The sequence below is a fragment of the Leopardus geoffroyi genome, chromosome B1 (genome assembly GCF_018350155.1).
Source record: "Leopardus geoffroyi isolate Oge1 chromosome B1, O.geoffroyi_Oge1_pat1.0, whole genome shotgun sequence".
Lineage (NCBI taxonomy): Eukaryota > Metazoa > Chordata > Mammalia > Carnivora > Felidae > Leopardus > Leopardus geoffroyi.
The window spans coordinates 24,828,149-24,855,124 of NC_059327.1; the positions used below are offsets into that span (position 1 = coordinate 24,828,149).

General features: G+C 39.2%; 2 protein-coding genes across 10 annotated transcripts in view; one reads left to right on the forward strand and one right to left on the reverse strand.

Moving 5' to 3' along the window:
* DLC1 (DLC1 Rho GTPase activating protein) overlaps positions 1-26,976 on the forward strand; it is a 483,787-nt gene that overhangs the window by 198,619 nt on the left and 258,192 nt on the right. The window lies entirely within an intron of this gene.
* LOC123586336 (aminoacyl tRNA synthase complex-interacting multifunctional protein 1-like) lies at positions 2,569-26,287 on the reverse strand. 2 transcript variants are annotated; one of them, XM_045455408.1, is made up of 2 exons: positions 21,800-26,287; positions 2,569-3,083 (listed from the first exon to the last, which is right to left on the reverse strand). In XM_045455408.1, exons 1-2 carry the CDS (start codon positions 22,740-22,742, stop codon positions 2,965-2,967), a joined length of 1,062 nt encoding a protein of 353 aa, XP_045311364.1. In that variant the 5' UTR covers positions 22,743-26,287; the 3' UTR covers positions 2,569-2,964. The 2 variants fall into 2 exon arrangements, with proteins under 2 accessions (XP_045311364.1, XP_045311370.1); XM_045455414.1 differs by lacking the exon at positions 2,569-3,083 and having other exon boundaries at positions 21,743-26,287.

Consider the following 26,976-nt stretch of genomic DNA (forward strand, 5'->3'; position numbering starts at 1 on the left):
TCAAAATACTTTTTGCAACCTCTACGTTTTCGTCTCTATCACCACTCACTTTGATATCAAATCTGTCACCTTAGGGTTTAGGTCCAAACCTCAGTTTTAACGTTGATCACAGGAGATCTGTGTCCTGAGATGTGACGATGAGTGCCAGGACCACATTAGCTCTCTGGGACCCTCTGAGAGATAAGAACGCTTTGAGCAAGGTAAAATCACAGATTCAAAGTTAAGGTGGTGTTTTTTGGTCATTCACTAAAACTGTATTCTGTCAGATAGGCCTGAGTGGAGGGAATTAGGTCAGGCTGACTCCAGGGGAACAAAGATGATACATTCTCATTTAGTTGTTACATGGGCAGCAGGAATAGGCACCAAGGATACCTGCTTATATTTATACTCAGGCTGAAGGACTATTTTTCTTAAATTTTTCACAACAGTAGAATACTAAACGTAATTTTTTTCTTAGAAAATTCCTGAATGGGGCGCCTGGGTGGCGCAGTCGGTTAAGCGTCCGACTTCAGCCAGGTCACGATCTCGTGGTCCGTGAGTTCGAGCCCCGCGTCAGGCTCTGGGCTGATGGCTCAGAGCCTGGAGCCTGTTTCCGATTCTGCGTCTCCCTCTCTCTCTGCCCCTCCCCCGTTCATGCTCTGTCTCTCTCTGTCCCAAAAATAAATAAACGTTGAAAAAAAAAAATTAAAAAAAAAAAAAGAAAATTCCTGAAAACTTTCGTTAAAATATTATCATCAAGCCAGAAAGTAATTACTGTATATATGGCAAAAACTATATAATGCCACTTAAAAGCAGGAGGTACAAAACTCAAATCATTTCAATACTTTTATTACTGTTAACATCATATGTTTATTTTTTCCTAATTATTCCTAGCATATTTCTAAGTTACACAGAGGCATTGTTACTCATGAATTGGTTTAAAGAATAATGTTATAGTAGATTATCCATTTGCTGTATAAATTGAAAGGGCATTACAAGGACATGACTACATGTTCCCTGTGCCTCTTTTCAGTTCAGTTCAATTAAAGTTGTCAGTAAGTTGGCACACGAGGGTAGGGTAGCTCTATTACTCTTGCAGGCGATAAAGAGCTTTTTCAGTATTGGTATAAACAAAAAAATAAATACGTAATCAGATGTCTGAATTTAAAATAGATTTAAGATAAGAGCACATTGTTTTGAAAGGTTTCTAAATAAATAAAATTGTATAGAATATATAAAATATCATATACATTAGATTCTATATTGTATTAAATATATTACATATTTTTTCTCCATGGAGAATCTTTTCATGTTTTTTTTTTTTTAATGTTTATTTTTGAAAGGGAGAGAGAGACAGGGCATGAACAGGGGAGGGGCAGAGAGAGAGGGAGACACAGAATCCAAAGCAGGCTCCAGGCTCTGAGCTGTCAGCACAGAGCCTGATGCAGGGCTTGGAACCCACGAATCCGCGAGATCATGACCTGAGCTGAAGTCGGATGCTTAACTGACTGAGCCACCCAGGTGCCCCCATATTTTTAAAATTGTGTTTCTATATAATGTATTTCACAGTGCACAAGAATGCTTCTCCAGCCCACAAAGATATTTTGGAGAAAAATTCTAACACATTTGATCTCTTCTTGAGTCATAAGTTTGATTATTACATATATTATTTTTAGATATTCTTTACTCCATGAGAAAATTAATATGCCACTAACTTAAAATTCTGTAGCCTTTAGATGCTTGTTCAGTCTTTCAAAGGACTTTCTTCTTTAGTGAGAAAATAGTACATACAGGTAGACACTTAAAACTACTAAGGTTTTTTTCTTGGAATAAGGACATCTTACACCTTGAAAAGGAAAATATACAAGAAAAAAAGATTAACACCAGTTAAAAGACTCATCACTAAAACTTTCAAGAATAAAAAGCAAGGTAGTTACAATATCTTGTTTTTTGTTTTTATGTTTGCTTTTGTTTCTTTTTTCTTTCAGAATGCTGCCATCTTCTGGTGAAATTGTATATTACTTGACACACACAAAAGATCTAAAATATGAGGCAAGTTAGGTTTATATAAATGCATCTTTCATCATTAGGAGGCACTTATTTAAGATTTGTGCCCCTAATGTTCCAGAACCAAAGAGCTTTAAATAATGTTCAGGCATTTTAGGAAGTTAAATTCACAGAAGGTGTTTCAGGACTTACAACGCTATCAAAATGTACATTGCACAGTAAATGCATATGGAAGCACAGATAAGGCAAAGGGTCTCTAGGGAATATTTGACATTGTCTTGTTTCTGTAAGAATCTAAGGCTAAGAGTAATTAATTTTGACAGATATTTGCGATATTCATTTTTGCAAACCTTTTATTTTCTAAGTAAGTCATCTTGAAAGAATATTTTGATTATTTTATAAAAACACTTAATAAATTCTCCCTTTTCAACAAAGAGGATTCTTACGTCTGACACCTCTCTCCTTATCATAGAATTGTTTATATTTGTAAATTCTTTTAGAATTATTTGTTAAAGGATATGTAATTATTTATTAAAGATATATAATTTATTAAGAGATATAACTTACATCCTTTAGAAAATTAAAAAAATAAAGGATATAGATTTGATACACACAAATATATGCCACTCCTTGTCTGTATACCCTACTTACACACTCTAGTTTCTATCCCTTTTTACTGATTCATTGAAAAAAACTGAAGTTCTTACCGTATGCCAGTCTCTATGGTAGGGACTAAAAGTTCAAACAGAAGATGCCATCCTTGAACTTAAAAGCATGAAATTTAGTGGATTCCTTTAGCCAAGTCCTAGAAATCCTCACTGGACTTCAAAGTCCTTAAATAGCTCATCAAAAACATTTTAATCTACCAAAACCAAAAACTAGTAGATCACAGTGCAAGATTGTGAAGCATCTAAAAGACTCATGAGCTACTTGTTTTTGTCACTGATGGTTTCCACCAAATCTTTCCCCCTCATCCTATTAATAGTTTGCTGACACAAAGAACCCCCACCAAACAGCCCTGAAATCAGCACATTTAATAGGTAAAGAATCTTGACCCAGTGAGACCCACTGAGTTGAGTTACTCGACACTATTCTGACTGTACTGCCTTAACGATGTTCAAATTTTGCCTGATTAAAAAGGTTGGTGTGGACAAGGAGAAGGGAAAGGGGTGTTGTGCTCCAGAGCAGAGCATGATCTGGGGTTGACCATGTTCCCTCAGACAGCACCAGGGCACACAGAAGACTGTTCAGTGAAGCGCCAACTTAGAGCTCAGAGCAAGGAGGAAAGCATGCCGTTAGCTTGTTTCACTCCTAGCATTCCGCTGTTTTTCCCATTGTTAAAAGGAAACGGGTAAATGATCACATGCATTGTTGAGTGGTGCTTATGGAATTACGTGAAAGTGCTCTCCGGATTCTCTGTAGGAGAAAATATGAGCCTCTGCACAGAATGTATGCTTAAGATTTCACGTGATCAGTTCCTTACAGTCAAACCATTCTTTCTGGAAGACCCAACTAAGACAACATAGGAATGGCTTTTCTTTTGGATGCTTTCTTGGAGAAGAAGTAGAGTACAATTTAAACTTTTTCAGGCTTCATGCTGGTAAAAATTAGAAAATCTACAAGTCCTTCTTATAAGTATCTCAAATATCAATATTTCCTGCTGATTTTGGAGCTGACACAGTGTGTGTGTGTGTGTGTGTGTGTGTATACGTATATGTGTATACATATATATACATACATACATATATATACATAGTGTGTGTGTGTAGATGATTGATAGATAGATATTCCTGTGTTTTCAAACCCAAATTTAATACATTACACTATAGTTACATGTACTTTGTGCTCTTCTCTGAATTAGAATGGTAGGCAAGCTGTGAACTGTATAATCATTTTTAAAATTCTCATCACATAGCAAGAAAAAAAAAAGAAAGAAAAGAAAAATAGCTGTTAAAATTTCCAACTAAGATAGTGGATGGAAAGAATTTGAGATTGTGTCAGCCTGCCCTTTGTCCTCCTGGTTCAGAGGTTAAGTAGAAGCTTGGATTCAGAGTGCTCACTGTGGAGGATCGTAGTCCATAACAAACTATGCAACCATTAGTATGGCAGTTCTATTCCACTGAAACTATTTAAATAGGTAAATCTTTAAATGTTAAAAATCACAAGTTAAAAGAAGATACACTTCCATTTATATCATTTTCACATATACTCCAGAAAATATCACCTTAAGGTACATATTATTTGTCCTTCATTAATGCTTTTTCTCTTTTCTTTTTTTTTTAATTTTTTAAATGTTTATTTACTTTTGAGACAGAGAGAGCATGAGTAGGGGAGGGGCAAAGAGAGAGGGAGACACAGAATCTGAAGCAGGCTCCAGGCTCTGAGCTGTCAGCACAGAGCCCCACACAGGGCTCGAACCCAGAAACAGTGACACCGTGACCTGAACTGAAGTCAGATGCTTAACTGACCAAGCCACCAGGTGCCCCTCTTTTTTTCTATTTTATCAAATTCTTTTGGAAATTGATTAGATTTAGGTTAGATTTTGTTAAAGTAATCCAAGCCTGGAAATGATAGTAAAGTTTTCATAAAACAAAGCAATAAAGATTTATAAAATTGATTTTAATATTTGATAAAGCTGGACACACTTATGAATGTATACTTATATGTCTTCTTTGTGTTTTTTAATAAATAGTTCTAAAATATTTTCATTTTGATTAAATAATTTAACTGGCTCCTATTAAAGGGTATCCAAGAAGATTCCATAAATTGTGGAAGTAAATCTCTTAGTGGAGTGCTCAATACATAGTAAGCCTTCTACCAATGATAGCCAGTATTATACCTCAGCTCATACCATAGATGTGTTCTTTAGGAACCAACATTACACTATATGTTAACTAAGTAGAATTCAAATTAAAAGATACAAGAGATGTGTTCTTTAAAAGGAATACATAAAATTGTTTTTATGATGAATTGAATAATATTTTTATAGCATACTTGCACTTTGCTTGAATTCTATATCAAATTGTTCTTTGAACTGAACCGAAATCTAGTATTTTCCGTATGAGACTACATTAAGGAGAGAGACCATCTGTAATTGAGAAAGGGCAACCCCGGACAATTGGGTTAACTAAGAGACCAACAGCCCAGAAAGGACATCCTTGTCCTACGTGTCCCAGCATAAGATGAGCAATTTACCGAGTCAAATTCCCAGAAAGATTGGAATACTCAACCATGAAGAAAAGTTGAAAATGAAGGAGGCTTTTTATCATCCAGAAAAACCCCACAGCATACTTTTGTATTCAAAATGACACTAATGAATGTGGTCATTATCTGGAAGACAAGGATTATGAAAAAGATTAATAATTCACTCACCCCTCTTTGCATCCATCTTAATAATTGTCATTTGGGTTTCGGCTATAGCATCTTTGCTATTTCCTATAGTTAACGCTTCTTTGTTGCCATTTTCTAAGCCATCCCACGGGAGATGCCAGGTCTTGGTATTTATGGTATCCTGATCATCTTTCCTCACTGGAAATATTCCAAAGAACTTATATTATAAACTAGAAATACATATATTCCTGGCAAATATGTTTTTCTGGCTTCTTAATAGCTTAACGCACAGACCTCTTTATGAGCAAAAATCTTGGGCTAAACAATATGTTAAGATGTGTTAATAAGACTGTGGTTTTTTTTTTTTTAAATGAAGCCTCTTCTACGCCTTTGTTAATGTTCCTGTTTTTGTCAATGGCATGTTTTCTTTTCATACTTGAGAAGATGAAGAAATACTTCAGCATTTGGTTAAAATATGAAAGAAAGTTCATGAACTTTGTCTTATAATTGTAATAATTCAAATGGCAACAAGTACGCATCAGTTTTCATCAATGATGAATGCAAACACTTAAAGGGATTTCTACACTGTGTTGGCACCTCTGAAGAAATGATGTTCTTCCCACATCACCGTAGAAGAATTTGTTTGGACATTTTCTTGTGACGCCGGTGAACCGATTACCAATCCTAGAACAATGACGCTGTGGGTGTTCAAAATGGTTGCACACAGGCTACCCACAGAAACAGTGATTTACATGAATTATATTTCTCTCTATAAATGTTTAATTTTTATTAGCAATTTTTAAGGAAAGCATGATTTTGGACTTTTCAGTTGGAATTTTCTGGGGCTTTTAAAATGATCCCAGATGAAGGTCCATTCTCTTTTGCCCCATTTTTTTTGACATTTAGTATCCTGTTTCTTGTTACCAAAACATACATGCACTGATTTTTGAAAGAAATAACAAATGCAATATAAATGGTAAGGAGGTGTAACTGTTTCCCAATGAGCAGAATCTCAAATCGCAGGCCAAATGGCTGATCCCCAATCAATTTTAATGTGCTCATTATTAATGAGCCTCCCTTACTCCCCGATGAAATGTATTTTCAAGAGGAATTGACTCTTGGGAATGAATTATCATAGCACCACAGCTTTCATTGGATCCTTTCATAATGTCCTTACTCTAGTCGTGAAGATGCTTTTAAAAACCACATGTTATCTTTTGATTATTTACATTCTATTTATTCAGTAATCATTTATTGAGTGCCTACTATGTGCCCAGCATCGTGCTGGATGCTAGAGCTATGATAGGCTTCCTCACTGAGTTCACAGTTAAACAGGAAGACATACTAATAAACAACTAATCTGAACTCAAGGGAGGTGGGGAAGGACACCTCGGCCAGTTCTGAGGCAATTGAGAAAAGTTGGCAGGCAGTAGGTCCCCTCACATATTTCCTTAATATTGAAGGACAGGCAGCCCTACCCTGGTGAGGGCGTAGAGAGCCAAGGGAAGAAATTTCCAGGCTGAGCAGTTAGTGAAAGCAAAGACATGGAGGTGCGAAAGCCCACAGCGCCTTTGGGCCAGCAGGTGGTTCCGTCTGGCACAGGTGCAGGGGGCTTTGAATTCAGAGTAGAGGCCAGTTAGAGTCACGTTCCAATGTGTCTCCTACAGCATGAAAGGAAGATAAGGGAACTCTAGCAAAGGCCACTGGGGAACAGGGAAACCATACCTGCATTTTAGAAAACTTTCTTCTGAATGGGGAGGAAACACATTGAAATGACTCTCAGGAGAGGCACTATTTTGAAGGGTTTTATAGCAATCCGGGCACAAAACAAAAGACCGAGGCCTTTGTGCTAGGGATGCCGAGGAGGAGACGTGGACAGATTTAAGGTATGTTAAGGAATTGTAATCTGTATGATAAAGTAATATGTTGGGTATAAACAGGAGAGAGGAAGCAAGACCTCTTAAAGACTGAGCAACTGGATGGTAATACCAAGACAGGGAATATCTTTAGCATCGTCATTCCCTTCTTCTGAATTTTCATTTGAGGATCCCTCCACAATACCCAGTTCATGTGGAAAGGCAAGGCTACCTCCAAGAGTACAGCTTGTGATCCAGATCAGAGCCTGTGCTGCAAGCCGTGGCCAAAGTGACGTGGGACGGCAGTATGTGTGTGAATGTGTGCGTCTGTGTTGCCAATGGCTGAGTGAGAAAGCTGGGATCCACATGTCCTAAGCAAGTCCTCTTAGGGTTTGGATACAAGGAATTTCTTGGGACCTTCTCAAAAACAGGCTCTCTCCTTTGTATTGGGATTCAAGTCCTAAGAATAGGCGAATACAGCTGCTGTAGCCATCTTCCCATCCCAGAAGGAGAAACTGAGCATGAAGGCAATAGAGAAGCAGAGTGGAGTGAGGGGAGCAAGAACAAGCAGGTTTTGGTGACACTGTGTGAGCCCTGCTTTCAGCCACCCCTGAAGCCAGTCCCCCAACTGGACTTCTCAGTTATGCACTAGAGAATGCAGAAGTCCAGGGCAATGCCTGGCAGGCAGTTGAAGCACAAGTGTCGGGAGCTCCCAGGAGAAATCTGCCATGGAGTGTTACCTGCAGATAGATGATTTTACACGTGAGACGATCACCTACTGGTGCAAGAGAAGACAAAACCCTGGGAAACACTAACAGTCAGTCACTTAGTCACTCAACAAATGTTTATTGAGCACCTTCCCTATAACAAATGCTGCATCACTGAACACAGGCGACAATAATAATTATAAGTCCCTGCTCTTTTAGAGGTGATAGGACATTAGAGGGAAAAGAAAACAACCACAAAAGCATATTATTATTTTTAATAAGGATATATTTAAGGAAAAGAGAGAGAGGAAGAAGGAGTAGAGGGTAGGTGTTCAGACAGCGATCAGGGGGGCCTCGCTATGAAGTCGGCATCAGTTTTTTGAGTAAAGAATCGGAAGGAAGCGAGGACGCAGACCATATATGTGGCTGAGGCACAGCCCTGCAGGTGCAGGACCAGCGAGGGCAGACGGCTCGGGCCAGGAACCCGCTGCTGGCCGTGCTGGGAAACTCAGCAAGGGAGCAGTGAGCGAGAGCTGAGGGAGCACGGAAGAGGGGCCTGCACAGCGGAAGCCTTGTGAGCCATCGTGACGACTTTGATTTCTATTCTGAGTGAGATGAGAAGCCCAGAGAGGGTTCTCAGGAGACACGTTTCGTGATCTGACTTTGGCTTTAACTGGGTCCCTCTGGCTGCTGTCAGAATAGCCTGTCAGAGCAAGGGGGGAGGCAGAGAGACCCCCGAGGAGGCAGGGGTGACCGTCCTGGCCAGACAGGAAGGTGGCTTGGCCACGGTGGCAGCAGTGGTGGTGGTCAACACTGTCGTATTACAGATACATTTTTGAGGGAGAGCAAACAAATTCTGATGGATTGATGCCGTCTGTCGGAGAGAGAAGTCCAGGATGACTTCGGGGTTTCTGCCTGAGCTGGTGGAAGCATGAGAGCAGTCCTCAGAGGAAAATGAATCGAGGTGTCTATGAAAGCACGGTCACAAAGTACACGAGAACACAGGTTTGAGAAGAAGGACCTGGTTGAGCACTTCTAAGCACTGCGGAAACACCAACGGAATTAGATAAACACCGAAAGTTGCCTATTTAACAACAGAAAAAACAGGTCTTTGACGACTTTGTTGAGAATGACTGTCGTCCTTTTTTTTTTTTTTTTTTTTTTTTTTGCATAAGTCAATTGTACTGCACTTACTAGACTATGAAAGGAGCTCTATAAATAGATTGAATCCAGTGAACCTAGCAAAGCGCGCTGTATGCAAACTGCCCTGGGAGACCGAAAGAGGTCGAAGGTTAAGACACAGGACCTGTTCTCTGGGCTCTGGGAGCATGGAGAAGGTGGTCGTACACAGGATTGTCCTGCACGCCCCCACTCCCTGAACATCGTCAGAGAACAGTTGTGCAGGAAGAGCACTGGCAATATCAATACCACTTCTCCTCAGTCAGGAAAAATCCACTGCTCCCCTCACTTTGAGGGCTGCTTAGCCAAAAAGCTCAGAGCCTGCATGTCCGTACCAGACCATCTAGGTTCATCTCCTCGGACTGACACGTGCCTGCCCAGGACACAAATAAGAACAACTTGGAGGGAACATACCCTCTGCTAGAACACTGGTGGTTTGTAAGAATTGTTTCCACGTTGGGAACCACTGCCTTGCATTTTCAGGTGGGTTAAACCCTACTGTCTCAGCCTCAGGTCCTTTGTGATCTGCCTACTGTGAATAATAACAGTTTGACCTTACTGTTGTGCTGTCACATGAAGAGGACAAAGGCAACACTTCAATCAGCAGGAGATGCCTTTACTGTGAAGGAGAAGGTGGCCGAGGCTCTGTGGAAAGAAAGACGGGGAAGAAAGAAAGACACCACATGACTTTGGGTTCGGTGCAGTGGAAGATATACTGCCCCAGAGATGGAAGACGTGGTGTTTAAGGACACTTTATCACTGTGGGACATTAATCTCTCAGCTCAGAAGTAGAGACCAAAACCTTACCCATTTGAGAATTCCCTATCGTTTCTTCCAACAAAACAACTCTAATCTTTCCCACTCTGAGTTTTATCTTACTGGAATCCATTCAGCTGCTTGGAACACAGTGGTCACTCGAAGCCAGAGTCAAATATCTGGTCCTTGACTAGACTTACTAGCTTTACACACAGAAAACAGCCCTAGAGGCCATAAACAAACACTATTCAAACCCCACACAATTATTGATCGAAACTTGGGCTAGAAGAGAATGTGTGCTTTCTTCTGTAGAATCGTTGTCTAAATTGAAAGCTTTCCTAAGGCACTTGTTCTGGTAATATCACATCATTCTCATTTGTGAATTTAACTCAGAGGATCTCTTGCAACTCTTTCCTGTTCTACCTTCTTCACGATGGTCCTGGCGGGTCGGCCAAGCCAGCTGAATTCATCCCCAAGTAGCCCAGTTCAGACGCAGTAAAACACAAAAGAGAGGACTAAACCAGAGTGTCACTTCTGTAAGCTGTGTCACTAAAACGTACAGAGAACCTGATGTAGGATTTCAAAGGGTAAGGAAAAGGTTCAGCATGCCAGTCCGAAAAAAGAAAGCAAACCCTTTTCAAAAAACAAGCATCATTTTCTTTTGTTGCTATAATAAAGAAACAGTGTGGTACAGAGAAACAGTTCAGGAAAAGGTCTGTGGTAGGTGCCGGCTGCTTTATGCTCTATCAGGCCTCCGATGAGGATTGGTGAGGATTGAGATGCATGAGCTAATTTGTAGGCAGCTCCCCAAAACAGGATGCTGAGTGTGTCACAGGATCTTTAAGGACAGTGTGGGATCATAGCCAGCAATTCTCTGCGTCACGTGTCCTAGCAGGTCAAGGTCTGGACTGGCTGAGTAAGGAACCTTCCACATCCTGAAAGGCAAACGTTGCAGGTGGCCTTTCTTCATGTAAGCTTGATCAGATAGAACTTTGCAAGGAGAAGGGATCGCAGATGCTGTGAAGGGGGGAGGGACACACAGCAGGCAGGACAAGTGACCGGGACTAAAGTCGAACCCCATATTAGAAGAGGGTGGGAGATCTTAAACAGAGAATTGAGAGAACAAGGCAAAAGTGAAGAATCAAAAGAGGAATAAATTGAATTTTCTCCTACCTGTAATGTAGTTATCAGCATTATAAAACACAGTACATAGCCTCAAGGGGAAAATAGAGAGGAAAGGGGACAGATGCAAAGTCCGAGGCTAGGAGAGTGAGCAGGCAGGAATGGGGGTTGAAGGTTGTGCATACAGGAAAGGAAGGAAGGGAGTGACACAATGCAGCAAGAATGCAAGAGAGCCCCGGCAGATTCACAGAGATGACTGTGCAGTAGGGCCACATGAATGGAAAGTGACTGATGGGGGCTCCCCTGGGATAACCTGCAGCCAGATGACCTCCCATCAGTAGGGAAACAGAGACATTGGTCTGGAAGGGACAGGCCATGCATATGATCTTCCTTATGTCCAAGCATGGGTGGGTGTACCGCCCTGACTGCATCTTGAGAGAGAACTCAGAAGGATACAAAGGGAGATAAGACTGAGTCAGGGCAAGTTCAGGAACCAAAATTCACATCCTCTCTGGCTGAGCAGATTTCTTTTTTTTTTTTTTTTTTTTTTTTTTTTAATATTTTCTCTTCCTGTTTGAACTTGGGAGGAATAACACTGGAGTATAAGTCAAGGACTCTGGATTCTATCACCAACTCTTCAGTTAATTAGTGGTGAGACTGTCTCTGAGGCTCAGTTTATTCATCCTTAAAATGAACATGTTGGGACACGAGTCGGGGTTTTAATGATAGAAACTCCCCACTCACACACTTCCCACCAGTCTACAAGGAACCTTGCGTAGACCACAGGCTCCATGAGGCCAAGGCCATGTCTGTCTTGATCGCTGCCACGCCACCATAGTTGGAACAGTGCCAGGCACACCATAGTAGAGACTCAGTGACCTGTGTGTGAAATGAATTCAAGCAGAACCACATCCATGATGCAGATCAGAGCTATCCTGGCTGAAGCAATAGGTAGGGCAACCTACTACCTCAGCTGCCCTCTTGCACCCCTGGATCCCCATGGGAACCCCAGGACAGCGGGACACCCAATTTGAACAGCATTAGCTTCTCTTCTACAGATCATAATTCTTTGGTCTCTGTGCAGCACACAATGCGTTGAAGTGTAGAAATTAATCCGGTTGGGCCTAAATTCACCTTACTTGAGGATCACTTTTCCCACTTCAGCCTCTATTTCAAAGTCTTGGTCTTTAAACCTTCTTGCTATACGTTTCCCCCCTCCCTTTGCAGAAGATGAAAGCATTTTTCCAGACAGGCCTGCTGTGAGTGACTTCATGGAAAGGAATATCTTGCGTCCCTAATGTGCCTCTCACATGGGGAACTCCTTGTATTTATTTATTTTTAAGAATAGGGCTGGGAGGTTGACGTTTCCATTAGCAGTTGAGTGATATTTTTTTTTTTTAATGAAAACCCTACTCCTCTGTGAGACATGCCTCACATTCCGGTCTCCCCACTTCAGGCAGTTATGTGCTACTAAATATGCAGTGGAAATGACACATGTCTGGAAACCCAGAAGCAACACCGTCTCACAAGTGCTTGCTCAGTGGTATACAATGAAGGTGTTGTAAGCGGTTAATTGAGGACGGCAGACTCCAAGGCTCTCAAAAGAGAAATCTGTGGCACCTTAGGCATCTGGCATTAGTCCCTTCGATGTATTCGAAGGTGTCTTATGTTTGTGGGCCAGTCACACCTACAGCAGGGTAAAGACACAGAATCATCTGACCTTCCAGAGGACCCTGGAAATATAGTATCTCGAGGTGAACTGAGGCCAGTGATTCCACCCACAAGGAAGGATAGCAAACCACTTAAGGGGATGGATCAGTTCCTCATACATAACATTAGATATTAGCAAGCCATGCGGGCACTTGACTGATTACATTCTATAGTCTAGCATGCTTCTATTCCAAAGGACAGAGATAATCAGTTTAATTCAGGGCGGTTTTCTCTCCGTTTATGTCAATGAAGGTATCCCTACAGGGCATTCTCTTGACCTACGTAAAGGCTAGTAATAGGATAGAGATTATGAAATGGAAATTAAAAATGCAATTGGATTACTAAGGATGATACTAATGGAATACAGATTGGATTAAGTGTAAATTAAGTATCCGAACAGGAAGGCCTTTGTCCTAGTTAAAGAAAGTGTTGAAAGTCTTTGGGCACAGATTTACCATGCAATCTCAAACATACCAAGAGTTTAGTCCTTGGCAAAATATGAGGCTCATTACATATGAGGAGGAGATTTTGCAAGTACCTTAGACAATGGAGTTTCTTAGACAACAGTTCATATTGTTTTGAATTAAAGATATGAGACAATGTCCCTTAAAATATGCATGTTTTTATGTATACAGGTGTTTACTTTTGGTTCAACTTTGAAAGGTTTGGAAAGAAGTTCTAGCATCTGATAAATTTAAAAATCACCTGTCCCTATTCCAAAAAGGCAACCCATGTGAGCTTAAGAGATTTATGTGCCAGGACTCAGGGCCACCAAACAAAAGGGGATCTACAGTTGGATTACCCAGAGGCCTGGAAACTTAAAAATAATGTGTGCCGGTGAGGAGGAACAAACAGGAGAGCAAATCAGAAGAAAAAGTTGATGGGCTGCTGCTCCATCCAAAGTTCAGTATGTGCTCTGAGATTATGGACCAGAAACCACCTTATTACTTGTTCCCTGGCTTCACTCACTCTCCCACCTTTTCTCTAAAGTTGGACTCTAGCACTGTATTATCCAAGATCTAGAAGGACATATCCCCGGGGGGATGGGGTGGTGCAGGGAGGAGAGATACAAGAGCATACATGTGAGCAAGATACACACCTGTGCATGTGTACACACACACACACACACACACACACACACACACACACACACACACACACATTCCTCCCTGCTGACACTCAAGTCATAAGTAACAAAGAGACCACTGTAGGAATTCTTTTCAAATTTCAGAGAACTTCTTGGAGTACAGAAAGCGTTAAGAGAGCAGGTACCTTTGTACCTGGTTTTCTTCAGCCAAGAAAGGCAAATGCCACACAAGCATACATCTTTGTTCTTGATCTTTCAAGCTCTCATGTTGGTGCCAAATTTAAAGAGATCCAAATGAAATCCAGTTTTGCAATCACCAAACACTGAGAAATACTTGAGCATACTTTACGAGTTTAGATTTGGTTGTTCCTGCAATGCTGCTGGGAAATGAAGTTATAGGATTCTTTTGCATGATAGCGGGGTGGGTTTTGTGTGTGTGTTTTTTTTTTGTTTATTTTGATTGTATGGGGAGAACATGTGAAAATGATTTAACCAGTGAGTTTAGTTCTACAGTTTAGTAAAGCACTTTACAGTAATTTATTCTTTGCCGTTTCTGTGCCCTTTGTGTAATAGAAAGCCTTGGAATAACAACCAGGTTCAATTTCAGTCCTGCCACCAGCTTTATGACCTTGGACCAATTTGTTATCTGAGCTTCAGTGCTGTTAATTCATAAAATAGGGATAACTGTACATAGTTCTCATGGCTGCCGTGAAGTTTACAAGAAAGAGTAAATGTGAGTGCTTAGCATTCATTTATTCGATGACATTTGTTAAGTCTCCACATCATGCTTGGTCTGGTCATGCAGACACAAAGCAAAGCCTCTGCCCTCAGGGAGCAAATATTCAAGTGGAAGATAGAGAACAAACTGGAAAGAAATCCCAAGTGAAATACTTGCAGGTCAGTTCCTCAGGCTCTCATTTGTAGCTATTAACAGACTTAGGATTTTGCAATTAGTTGTGTGACTGTGTGAGTAATGTTTATGTCCCCCACTAAAGTGTGGGCTCCACGATGGTAGAGACCAACTATTGTATGCCCACACCATGCACAGAGGTGACAGATAGGCACAAGTACAGAATAACGAATGAATGAATGGTGGTAAAGGAATAAACAGAAGAGTATATCGTTGAGAAAACAGAGATCTGAGGGAGTAAATCTTTTGATATGATAGGACAGTCTAGAAAGTCCTCTCTAGGAATCTGGAACGTTTAAAATATGGCAAGAAGCCAGCCCTGTGGAGGAAAAGAGCCAGGAGAGGAGAATTCTAGACAGGAACTGTCCGGGGCAAAGGCCCTGAGACAGGAAAGAGTGTGGAATGCTTAAGGAACAGGAAGGGGCCAATGTGGCTGGTGCACCGTGAACCTGCAGGGCCTGCAGACGATGTTAAGTGTGAGTTTTATTCTAAACATAATGTAAGTTCCCTTTCCTTCTTCCACGCCTCCCTTTGTTTATAGTTTTGTTTTGGTAACAAGACTAACATACATTCAAAAATTATGCAACAATACTAGATAATGGATAATTAATCGTGGATTACGGGAAATAGATGCCCGTGTTCAGAAGTGGATGGGATGTGAGCTAATGCATCCAGGAAAGGTTAGCCTACACCAGAATTTACCTCTAACTTCACGTTTATCTTTGAAATTATTACATTATCAGGCACTTGCCTCCCAGCTTTACCAAGTGCCCAGAAACCTGGCTGCACCAAGACAAAGTGTTCTCATTTCATGCTGGCTTGCCTCCGCTCTGGAGGATGTCAAAGACATTTTCACAAGCCAGACTTGACAGTGACCCAAAGCACAGGCTCTTTCTCCAGTTTTACTGGTAGACTTGCAGCAAGTTTAGGCTGCATGTTCTCTAGCACCATCATGTTCACCTTCCCTGCAGATTTTGTCTTCAGTCTAACCCCATAGACTGAATACGTGCTAGCTCATCTCTGCCCTGTAAACAGATTCAACTTTAGCCACCTTTTCATACTTTCCTCTTTGGGGGCAGGAAACTGGAAAGTTCTGCAGATTTCTCAGAGTCAGCAGTGGTTAGCATCTATTGTGTCAGTGGCTCTATGGCTCTGAGCTTAGATTTATTTCCCTGGTTTTAGGACATTTTCTGTTCCTCCTTCCTTCTTGACTATTGGAAATCTATCTTAGCTCAACCTAGTCATCAAATCCTTACCTGACCCAGTGCCCAACATCTGCCATTGCTTCCTTATAGAAGATTATTGATAAATGTGATTGATCAGGAGAATTTGGGTGGCAGTACTATTCTCAGTCCTTTGAGTTCTGCCTTGATCAAGAAGCTTGAGTCTATTCCTTCCTACCCTACCAGGAGAGACATTTGATTTTGGTAGGGGAAGTTTGCCAAAAAGGTTCCTAGATACTTTGTCTGGAACTTTCTTTGAAATATGCAAATCATAAAAATGTGTAAAGGACATTTTTTATGTATATGCCACTTCTTTAACATGACACCTGAAATGTGTATTAAATTTCATTTAAAATACTTATGTTGTAAAGTAAGAAAGAAGAATATAATAACTGTATATAGCATGAGCCCAACCGTGCATACAAGAAGGAAACAAACCAAATTGTTGATGATGTTTATATCTGGGCAGTGAGATTATGGATTTTTTAAATTTTTATTTTTTCATTATTTTTAGCATTTAATAATTTTTAATATGTGGATTTCTTGCATAATCAGAAAAATTAGGCTATTTATAAGAGATAAGAAATCACACTGTGCAACCAGAATGCACAGAGCAAGTGTTATCCTCCTGATTCTATGTGGTCTTCAATCTGGAACACATTAGGATTAACTGAGGAAAAATAAACTAAATAAAAGGGGTGGAAAAACCTTTTGGAGGTGATGGGTATGTTTATGGCCTTGACTGTGGTGGTGGTTTTATGGTGTATACTTATCTCTACACTCATCAAGTTGTATATCTTAAATATGGACAGCTTTTTCTATGTCAGTCAGATCTCAATAAAGTGAGATAAAACAATAAAAAGAATTAACTGGAGAACTGTGAACACTGCCAATTCCCAAACTGAGCCTTTTACCAATTAAATCAGAAGCAGAAACCCAGGCATCAGTATTTTTTTTTAAGTTCCCAGGTGATTTCAATGTACAGCCAAGGTTAAGAATCACTGGTAGACTAATTGGATAGCTTAATGGTTTGCAACTCTCCCTGCAATTAGAATCTCCTGGGGAGTTTTCATAAGACCAGCATGTGGTCCCTAACCCCAGGTTCTAATGTTAATTGGTTTGTGACAGGGCCCTCACACCAGTAGATTTAAATTTTTTCCAGGTGATTCTTATGTACAGACAGGGTTGTAACCCACTGTCAGGTAAACTAACCTGAGTTGAATATTCACCCTTGGCAGTGCTCTGAGCTGAGTGTTTTATGTGCATTTAATTCTCAAAATAATCCAACAAGGTGGATGTTATTATTCCCATCTCACAGGAGAGGAAACTAGTACTCAGAAACATGAAATAAATTCCTCTAGGCACGCCAACTCTTTTGAACCCAGGTTGTCTGTTTCATGTGGAGATAGGCAAAGAAAGCATTCTCCCCAGTTATGGAAGAAATGGGGGAAACTGGGGAGAATGTTTTCTAAATTCCCTAAGGTAGAATCTGGCATACCCACTTTTAATGGTTGATGCAGTAGCTCTTTATATGAAGTTTTTGAATTAGCAGTTGTCCCATTCAATTTCTTTTTTTTTTTTTTCAACATTTTATTTATTTTTGGGACAGAGAGAGACAGAGCATGAACAGGGGAGGGGCAGCGAGAGAGGGAGACACAGAATCGGAAACAGGCTCCAGGCTCTGAGCCATCAGCCCAGAGCCTGACGTGGGGCTCGAACTCACGGACCGCGAGATCGTGACCTGGCTGAAGTCGGACGCTTAACTGACTGCGCCACCCAGGCGCCCCATCCATTCAATTTCTATGTAGAACAACATCAAGTGTAATGGCATCCCCAGTTTCCCAGACATTCTGATTATTCATTCCCTAACAACCTGAATGGCATTAAACTTCACATATGTTCTGATATATATTGTAATGCTTTAGAACTTAAACTTCCAACTTGTTACAAGTTACGATCATATCTCATTGCTTAACTTGTGACACTGTCCATCTTCTCTCCTGAAATCATGGCACGGCTGCTATTTATTTTATATCATTTTTTGGTACTAACTAGTTAATTTATATTTTGAGACTTCTTAAAGAATTTTGCAAAACTCCTTACATAATTGAAGGCACTATTGGATGTCCCAAAGCCGACTTCAGGTTTGCTGTTCCACACAAATTTCAGCATCACTGGATTTGCTGAGATCTCCTCTCCGATGCTTCATTTAGAATGAGTTGTGTTTTGCTGCAGTGGCTGAAAGTATGCTCCACCCCTTCGGAGAGTCGAGATCCCCATCAACTTCAGGCAGATCAGCAGGTGCAGGTCACCAGCAGAACTGGGCTCTTTTCACTTATAATCTGAGTCCCAAGTCTTTGAAGTAAAACTCATTTGCCCAGATTTGTATAGCATTACCTGAGCGTAACATTACCCAATAAAACTAAATTGATGGGTTGAGGATACAAAATAAGCCATTTCAATTACCAGGAATTCCGGATCAGCTTATGGGGCAGGTTTTGTGAGATGGCAGAGAGGCCAGAGAACAAATACTGTTTAAAAAGATCATTTGTAACTGTTTTCCTTTTGCCTGATAAAATAAGCATTATCTTTCAAATAATGTTACGGAGGACTATCATCCACAAACTTGCAGGGGAGCATAGCCTTAACTTGGATAACTTTGGCAATGAGCACATAAAAAAGAGAAAACAAAGAAGATAAAAAAGAAAAAAGAAATGACCATTTTGGGGGCTTGAGTTCAGATAAAAGGGAATACTCACTTTTTTATTTCCCTTGTCTGTGAGCATTGTTATTTGGCTCCTTCCTTGGGAATTGTATGTTGTACTTTTAAAGGTATTAAAATCCTATTTTGTGATTGGGTTATTTGGGAAGGAGAAACTATAATGGATAAAATGGGAAAATATTTTAATGTTTATTCTTTAAAAGGAAAAGGAAACTCTTATTACTTTTCTTTCATCTACTTTAGGCCAGGAGAACACATAGGAGGCAAATTAATAATAGTCCATGCTGCTAAGCAAACAAGAAAAAAATACTTACCAGAGAAATCAAGGGCTTTTGGACTAAATGCAAACCAAAGTTCATCCCTCATCCTTCTACCAAGATGGCACTTAAACTTTGCAATCTCACTGATCTGGGGGAAATAAAACTGATACATTGAGATGAAAATCTGATTAGAGTTTTAATGTTCTTCAGGTTATTTTACTGTTTATAAGTAAAAGCAACTGTGTATTACATGTCTACTTCTACCTATGGGTGTGTATTTTATGCGTGTTTTTTGCATATGTGGCAAAGAGACTTGTTCTGACATCGCTAGTTTCAGTTAACTACTAAGTTAGAATCTTCTGACTTACAGCTGTGAGTTCCAGAAAAACTTAAAGTGGATAGAAGAATGTTTGTTATAAAGCAACATGTTATAATAACATTAGCCTTTCAAGTTTTATCTGGGTTGGAGGGTGCCTGGGTGGCTCAGTCAGTTAAGCCTCTGACTTTGGCTCAGGTCATGATCTCATAGTTCATGGGTTCGAGCCCCATGTCAGGCTCTATGCTGACAGCTCAGAGCCTGGAGCCTGCTTCGGATTCTGTGCCTCCCTCTCTCTAACCCTCCCTTGCTAGCGCTTTGTCTCTCTCTCTCTCTCTCAAAAGTGAATAAACATTAAAAAAATTTAAAGATGTATCTGGGGATTTTCAGAAAGTTCTTATCTCTTTCAAGGTAATACCTAACTTATGAGAAGATACATACAGGTATATTAATAAAATTTATATCCTAAGTGGAATTTACATATTTTTTTAACTATCCAGTGGTCCTCTTCTAATTTCTTCCAAGCATTCTTTACATCTTCAGAGTATTGCAAAATTTGTAGTATGTTTTTAATCCAGGGTAACTCATACAGCATTGGAAAAAATAGGTGTTTTCATTCATCCCAATTTTCGTAAGAATTCAACTCATCTGTCACAAAAATCTCTCAACTGTTACAATTCTCAAGAAAGAAAATCCTGAAGAATTATGATTGGACTCACAAAAGAAGAAACAGCCTGTCTTCTTGTAACTTTATTCAGAATTTCACAATCCATGCTAAACCATAAAGGAAAGGCCAAACACAATAAAATGGCAGAAAACCAGTAAGAATGTGCCAGAGTTCAGAGAACAGTTGCCCTAGGCTTAACTTCATTGACCTTTAATCTCTTTGAGGCATCAGTGACTTTTCTGTAAGGCATCTTACATTGTGACCACACTCAGGCCTTGCATAGTTCCCCTGCAAGCTGGAGTCGTAACAGTCCATGTCAGACTTGACTTTTGGTGCTGAATAGTTGGGTTAAATTTGCCTAAGAAGAAATGTAACAGTTTTCTCTGGAATGGCATATTTGAAACACTTTGGCATCAGACAGTAAGGTAGGATGTAATCTCTGACTCAGGGAAGAACTTTTCTGAGGCTTCTTTGACTTAGGCTTATGAAGTAATTTGACTCAAAAGACCTTCTAGAACTCTAACAGTACTGTCCTAAAAGTGAAATGTAGCCTAGGAGTAAAAAAAGAGCACTGGTCAGGAAGTCAGAATTTCCATTATTGATGTACTACTTATTAGCCACGTGACCTTCAGAAATAAAGTTTGGAAATCATTTATTAAGCCCTGTACTATAGGTTAGAACTGGTGCGTATAGAGCCCAGTTCTGACTTCAAGAAGCTCAAATTGAATAGAGAAAATAAGTTAATACAAGTTACGATGATATAGTTTGATAAATGACATACAAGCATTTGGAAAAATTCTGAAGAGACAGAAATGGATAATCAGTTTTGTTTGGGGAATGTAGGCAGAAGCATCTGGAGAGGTTTCAAGCAGGACCTTGAAAGGTAACTGCCAAGTAATCTGGTATGGTGAAAACATACAGTGCGGGAGAAGGAAGGACAATTTAGATAAAATGTAAATTGAGACAAATCATGAAAAGCTTTGAATAACTTGCTAAAGAATTTGGACAACACAGCCTGTTTGGAACTAGATTTCTTCATCTTTAAGATGAAGAGCTGAATGGGACTATTTCTGAGTTCATGGCCAGGTCTGCAAGTCTAAATGAGACTACATTAAAAGTTCAAGAGGAAATACTTTGTATGAAAATCTGGCCGGATAATAATCAGTTCCTGTAAAGATAATGCCAAGTTAGTGACTATTACTCCAAACTCCAGAATAATCTCCCTTGCATCATCCTATCAGTGCTTTAGTAGAGGGGATGGGGAGACTTTTTGTTTTTTTAATGAATCAATATGACTTTGTGTTATATGTGCAAAAAGGAGTACTTTCCAGGACTTCGAGTTGAATTACTTAAAATGTTATTCTAGGACGATAAAGCTACAGACAGAATTGGATTGCCCCAAATTCATGGATTGAAGTTCTAACCTCTGATGTGACTGTGTTTAGATGAAATGAAGTCAGAATTGTGAGCCCTGATCATATAAGAGACACCAGAGAGTCTGCTCTCTCCCCTCATGTGTACTCAGAGGAAAGGCCGTGTGAGGATCCAGCAAGAACATGGCCATCTGCAAGCCAGAAAGAGTCCTCACTAGAATCAAATCTGCTAGACCCTGATCTTGGACTTCCAACCTCCAGAGCAGTGAGAAACACATTTCTATTGTTTAAGCCACCCAGTCTCTGGTATTTTGTTATTGTTTCCCAAGCCGAGTGAACAGATATCAAACAAATGGTATTTATTATGGGACCTATTTTTTAAGTTTCAGTTAAGGTATCAAAATCTATTTTTAAAATGTGATTGCAAGTTTTAGAACATTTGAAATTTTAGTTCTTTATGGCAATTTCAAACACTAGAAAATAATATTTTTTGACAAATATATTTCTTTTTATTGTTATTAAAGTTTTCTCCAATGTATTTCAGTAAATGAGTATTTTATTTTATTTTATTATATTTTATTTTATTTTATTCCACTGTTGGTCATAGTTTGAGCCCTACACACTCCCTTCCCTTTCACGCCAAAGGGAACTCCTTTGTATGTAGCCACACACTCATCATTAGTGCAGAGATCTGGCTGGATCTGCTCCCAAATCTTCTTCTTAGGATTTAGCTCCTTGTCAGCCTCTCCAGGAAAAGCATCAAAAACAATTCTGTCTCCAGGAACAGATCCAGTAGGAGGTGCCAAGATTTCAACATTCTCAGGTGAACTAGCACACATTACCATTGCCTGAGATATTACTCCCCCCATCTTTGCAGGTTTCAGGTTACAAAGTAAAATCACCATCCTATTTTGCATCTGTTCAAGAGCAACATGATTCACCAGGCCACTGACAACTGTTCTTGGGGCTGTTTCTCCAACATCTACTTCTTCTACATGTAAAGAATCTGCATCAGGATGTTTTCTGGCAGTAATGACACAACCAACTCCAAGATCTAGACGAGAAACGTCTATCGGCTTAGAGTCAGCACTTCCTGCTATTGATTGTTTTTTCTCCTTTTTCTCTTTCCTTTCAATTTTCTCTTTCACCTTTTCTTCCGCTCTTCCTCCTGTTATCTGTTCTTTGGCACCAGAAGATACAGTTCTTATTGGTATAGACTGTATCACTTTTTCGGAAACCGTGGAATTAGCTTGCAGTAGAGTACCAGATGGGAATGGTATTTGTTTCACTCCATTTTGAATTTCTGTCTGAACTAGCTCTTGTTTCAATTCTTCAATTTCTTTCTTTAATTTAGCATTTTCAACTGGAAGTTTCTTCTCTTCTCTCAAAGTTGCCTGCAAAATTGCTTTCTCCTTAAGAAGAGCAACTTGCTGCTTTAAATATTCAATAATTTGATCTGCCTCTGCACCCTTCTGTTCCAGTCTCTTCAGAACAGCACCATTAGTTGCCATTTTTGTAAAGATACGGCAGAAAATCATAAATCGGTGGACAGAGCAACCTGGAGAGCCTCACCGGGTAGCCTCAGTCTTCCAAAAATAATACATTTTTGACTGATCATGCAGCTATGTGATGATTGTAAATGCAACCCTTCTAATGATGTCTTATTTCTTTTGAAATGAGAATAATCATTGATTTTAAACCTCTCATTATCTTTAGTTTTATTTTTATTTTTTAAATTTTAACGTTTGTTTATTTTTTCGAGAGACAGAGGGAGACAGAGCACAAGTGGGGGAGGGGCAGAGAGAGAGGGAATCAGAGAATCCAAACCAGGCTCCAGGCTCTAAGTTGTCAGCACAGAGCTCGATGTGGTACTTGAACTAACAAACTGCGAGATCATGACCTGAGCTGTAGTTGAAGGCTTAACCAACTGAGCCACCCGGGGACCCCAAAACTTCTCATTTTCTACATTTCTGAGCTTTATCAGTGAGCTAAATATTAGTGGCATTCGGCAAACTGAAAGGGGCTAATGGACTTGGTGCGTAAGTGAATTTCAAACCAAACAAGTTTATTTAAATTTTCTTTTTTCTTTTCTTTTTTTTTCTTTTTTTTTTACTTCTAAAGGACTTCTATTTACATGCATGTGTATACTAAAAACTCTGATAATTATTTTGGCATTCACCCAATGTGAATCTTTTATCAGCTGCTTGATGCCAAATACTATGTTGGGCCCCAGGCATAGACATAGGTGGAGATGATTCTCTGCTTCCACTAAAGCTCACAGTCAAGTCTATTAGACAATGGAATTGGCAATGACAGACAATAAAGTATTCTAAGGGCTATGATAGAAGTACAGGTTGCTATGGGAGCATGCGGCAAAAGCATCTAACTAGTTAAAAGGGCCAGGAAACTTCTAGAAAAAGTTTACTTAAGGAAAGCCTGGAAGGAAGTTGGTATGTATAAGGCACCAGTAACTATGTCAAATGAAGGAATTTTAATCAGTAGTAATTAGCCAAGCAAAGACGTAGGGAATGAGTTTTTAGGCAGAGTAAACATATTGTTTGAAGGTCTGGAATAAAAGAGCACAGCCAATTACAGAAACAAAAAGAAATTCAATATGGCTGGAGGGCAGAATCTCAAGAGGCTGAAATGTGGAGAAGCATGTGTCCACAGACAAACCTATTTAGCCTATTTCACTCTCAACCAGTTTTGAGTAAATCAAGAATTGTGCCACTGGCTATGTAGTACAGGACATTAGAGTTAGAAGGGGCTTTAGAAAAATAATCCTTTGTTATTTTAAGTAAATAAGCAATAAAAGGTTGTAAGACTTTTTATAGGTATTAAGTATAAAATCAAACATATTTCCCCGACTCAGAAGAAATACCACATATTTAGTTGGCAACGAAATTTTTTAGATGCTCTGCAACCCCTCACCAGAATGCCCCTTTCCTCTCCTTGTCCCTCCCTGGGAGTTACTCTCCTAAGAACCGAACAGGGCAAGCCTCCCATGGCTTAACTTCTATAACCTGTCTGGGTTGCAGCCTTAAAGAGCAAAGCCGCCTCTAATCACCCTTCAGGAGAAAGTGGTCTATGTTAAGGACAGGTAAGAAGGAAGAGTAGCATCATCTGGGAAATGAAAACTGTATAATATCCTAAATTAAAACTCTAGATGAAAAATATTTATCTTAAGTGGGCTATTGCCCATCTCTACATATCTCTAAATCAATCATGTTTTGAATTAAAGAATAAAATGGATATTTCCAGATATTTTGATTTAATACAAAAATCACTCAGCTTTAACTACAGTTCTAGGCAATTTGTTTAGGTATCAACTTATCTTTACTATTATATACTTATCAGTTTACTTTGAAAAATAAAGGGACTGATACGCTTATCCACAGGAGTGAATGTTCTATTTTTAAAGGAAGGATAAGATAATTCATCTAATATTACCAAGCAAGGTTAATGTTTAGCCAGCAGTAAATATTTATTTGACCTCATTCTTATCTGCTTGGTATCTTACACCACACCAAACAGTGTCTCAATAAAAATGTTAAAAATTGAAACCCGTCATATCTGTTCCTTTTTTCAAACTTATGTGTTCATAAAATCCTTGACACCTTACAGATCCTTTTGTCTAAAACACATGCATCTACAGATGAGGAAACTGAAGCCAGGGAGAGTAAGTGAACCATCCAACTGAGCGCTTCTGCATGTAGCTTGGGCGGGAAGTAAACAGTGTAGCAAGATTTGAAGGCAGACAGTCTGGCTCCATGACCTGCCCTCAACCACAATGCTCCATGAACTCTTTCTAGTTGCATTTAGTGTTTTATTTATTTATTTATTTCATCGGAAAGCTGTCTCTGCATGATTTCCTTTTATCTCTTTATAAGCATATGGAGCCATTCAGCACCTAACGGGAAACACATTCTATGTGTAAAATACCCCAAAATTAATTACTAATAAAGATTTATGGATCTCTTAATGGTATGCAAAGCACTACATAGATGGTTTTGGGGAGCATGAGAACTGACTGTAAAGGATATTAATAAAGGTTTTTATTTTACTCTTTATACTTCCCTGTGTTTTTAAAATTTTCTACAGGCGGTGTCTGGCATATTTGAATTAAACGTTTGTTAAAGAATGACTGGATATGTGCTACTATATGCATGGTTATTAATGTAATTTAAAAGAATTTGAAATAAGAATTTAATTTAATGTAAATTAATTCAAGGGGATTTATTTGCAATCTCTTTTGAGAAATGTGTCAGAACCTAAGCATCCGGAGAATTACAATTTTTCTAAGTCAGGTTTCAGTAAACACTTTCTATAAAGGGTCAGATAGCAAATATTTTGGGCTTTGTGGCCATTGCCAAAGCAGCATGGACAGTACAAAAACCAGTGTACTCAAATGTGTTCTAATAACATTTTATTTGTGGACACTAAACTTTCAATTTCATGTAATTTTCATGTGCCATAATATATGCTCTTTCACTGTTTTTCATATATCAAATAATATAGTTTACAGACTGTATGAAAACTGGAAAGGATGGATTTGGCTCAAAGGTACAAGCATGCAACTCCTTTCTTAGTGATTCTATTGGAAAAATTAACATTACAGCAATAGTGTAGCATATCAGCAATGTGAGCTACATGGATTTGGGACTGAAGCCCAACTCTGTTTCCTAGTTTGTGACATTAATTTCTTAAATTCTTTGTGATTCATGTTCTTCTTCTGTAAAATGGGGCCAACAATAATACTCTCCTCATTAGTTTATTATAGGAATAAATGAATATAAATGAATTTATGTAAAACACAATAAGTGCTACATTTATGTTTAGTAAATACATAACTTCATTGTTTAAAAACATTTGGGAGGCGCCTGGGTGGCTCAGTCGGTTGAGTGGCCCACTTCAGCTCAGGGCATGATCTCGCGGCCCGTGAGTTCGAGCCCTGCGTCGGGCTCTGTGCTGACAGCTCAGAGCCTGGAGCCTGTTTCAGATTCTGTGTCTCCCTCTCTCTGACCCTCCCCCGTTCATGCTCTGTCTCTCTCTGTCTCAAAAATAAATAAACGTTAAAAAAAATTAAAAAATAAATAAAAAATAAATAAAAATAAAAATAAAAACACTTGGGACTCCTTTGGAAAGACTTTTACAGCCAAGTTGCAAATCATGGGAGAAGACATCACCACACACTATGGTTACTTATTTTATTCATGAAAACTGTCCCTAAATTTGTCCATTACAAAAATCTCAATCAAAATCCAATATTTGTATCAAAAATCAACTTTGAAACTTGTTATTGGATTTGACTGTTTCAAAATATAATTATCTTGAACAGGAAAAATATTCCAAAGAATGATACCAAAAGAATGAGTACACAGTTTGAAAACAATTACAAAGAGGATACCAAAAGAATGAGTATGAAGTTTGAAAACAGTTATAAAGAGGGCCTTTTGGGTAAGATGGGAATAGAATCATGGAAGCTTGCATTTTTCCAAGCTTACTATTCTAACATGGATAATTCTTATTTAGAAATAATCCTTCTGGTGCTTTTCTTCATGGTAACACTTCACGCTTTTTAAGAATCTTAAAATCTTGGAGAGGAAATACAATATACACACATAAAAAAATTCAGCTAAGTGCCATACATGATAAAGGACATACAAGTAATAAAGCAATGCATATTAATGAGGAAGGCTAAATGAATGCCAGTTGAAGTAGTTATAACATCTATCATTAGGGTACATTTGGGGGTGGGCCTTGAAAGAAAGG

Coding starts and splice junctions, on each gene's coding strand:
- LOC123586336 (XM_045455408.1), bottom strand. CDS start 22,742: ATGATTTTCTGCCGTATCTTTACAAAAATGGCAACTAATGGTGCTGTT. Junction 3,084..21,799: donor GGCTCAAACTATGACCAACA/GTGGAATAAAAT, acceptor AAGGCAGTACAG/TCAGAATAGTGTCGAGTAAC.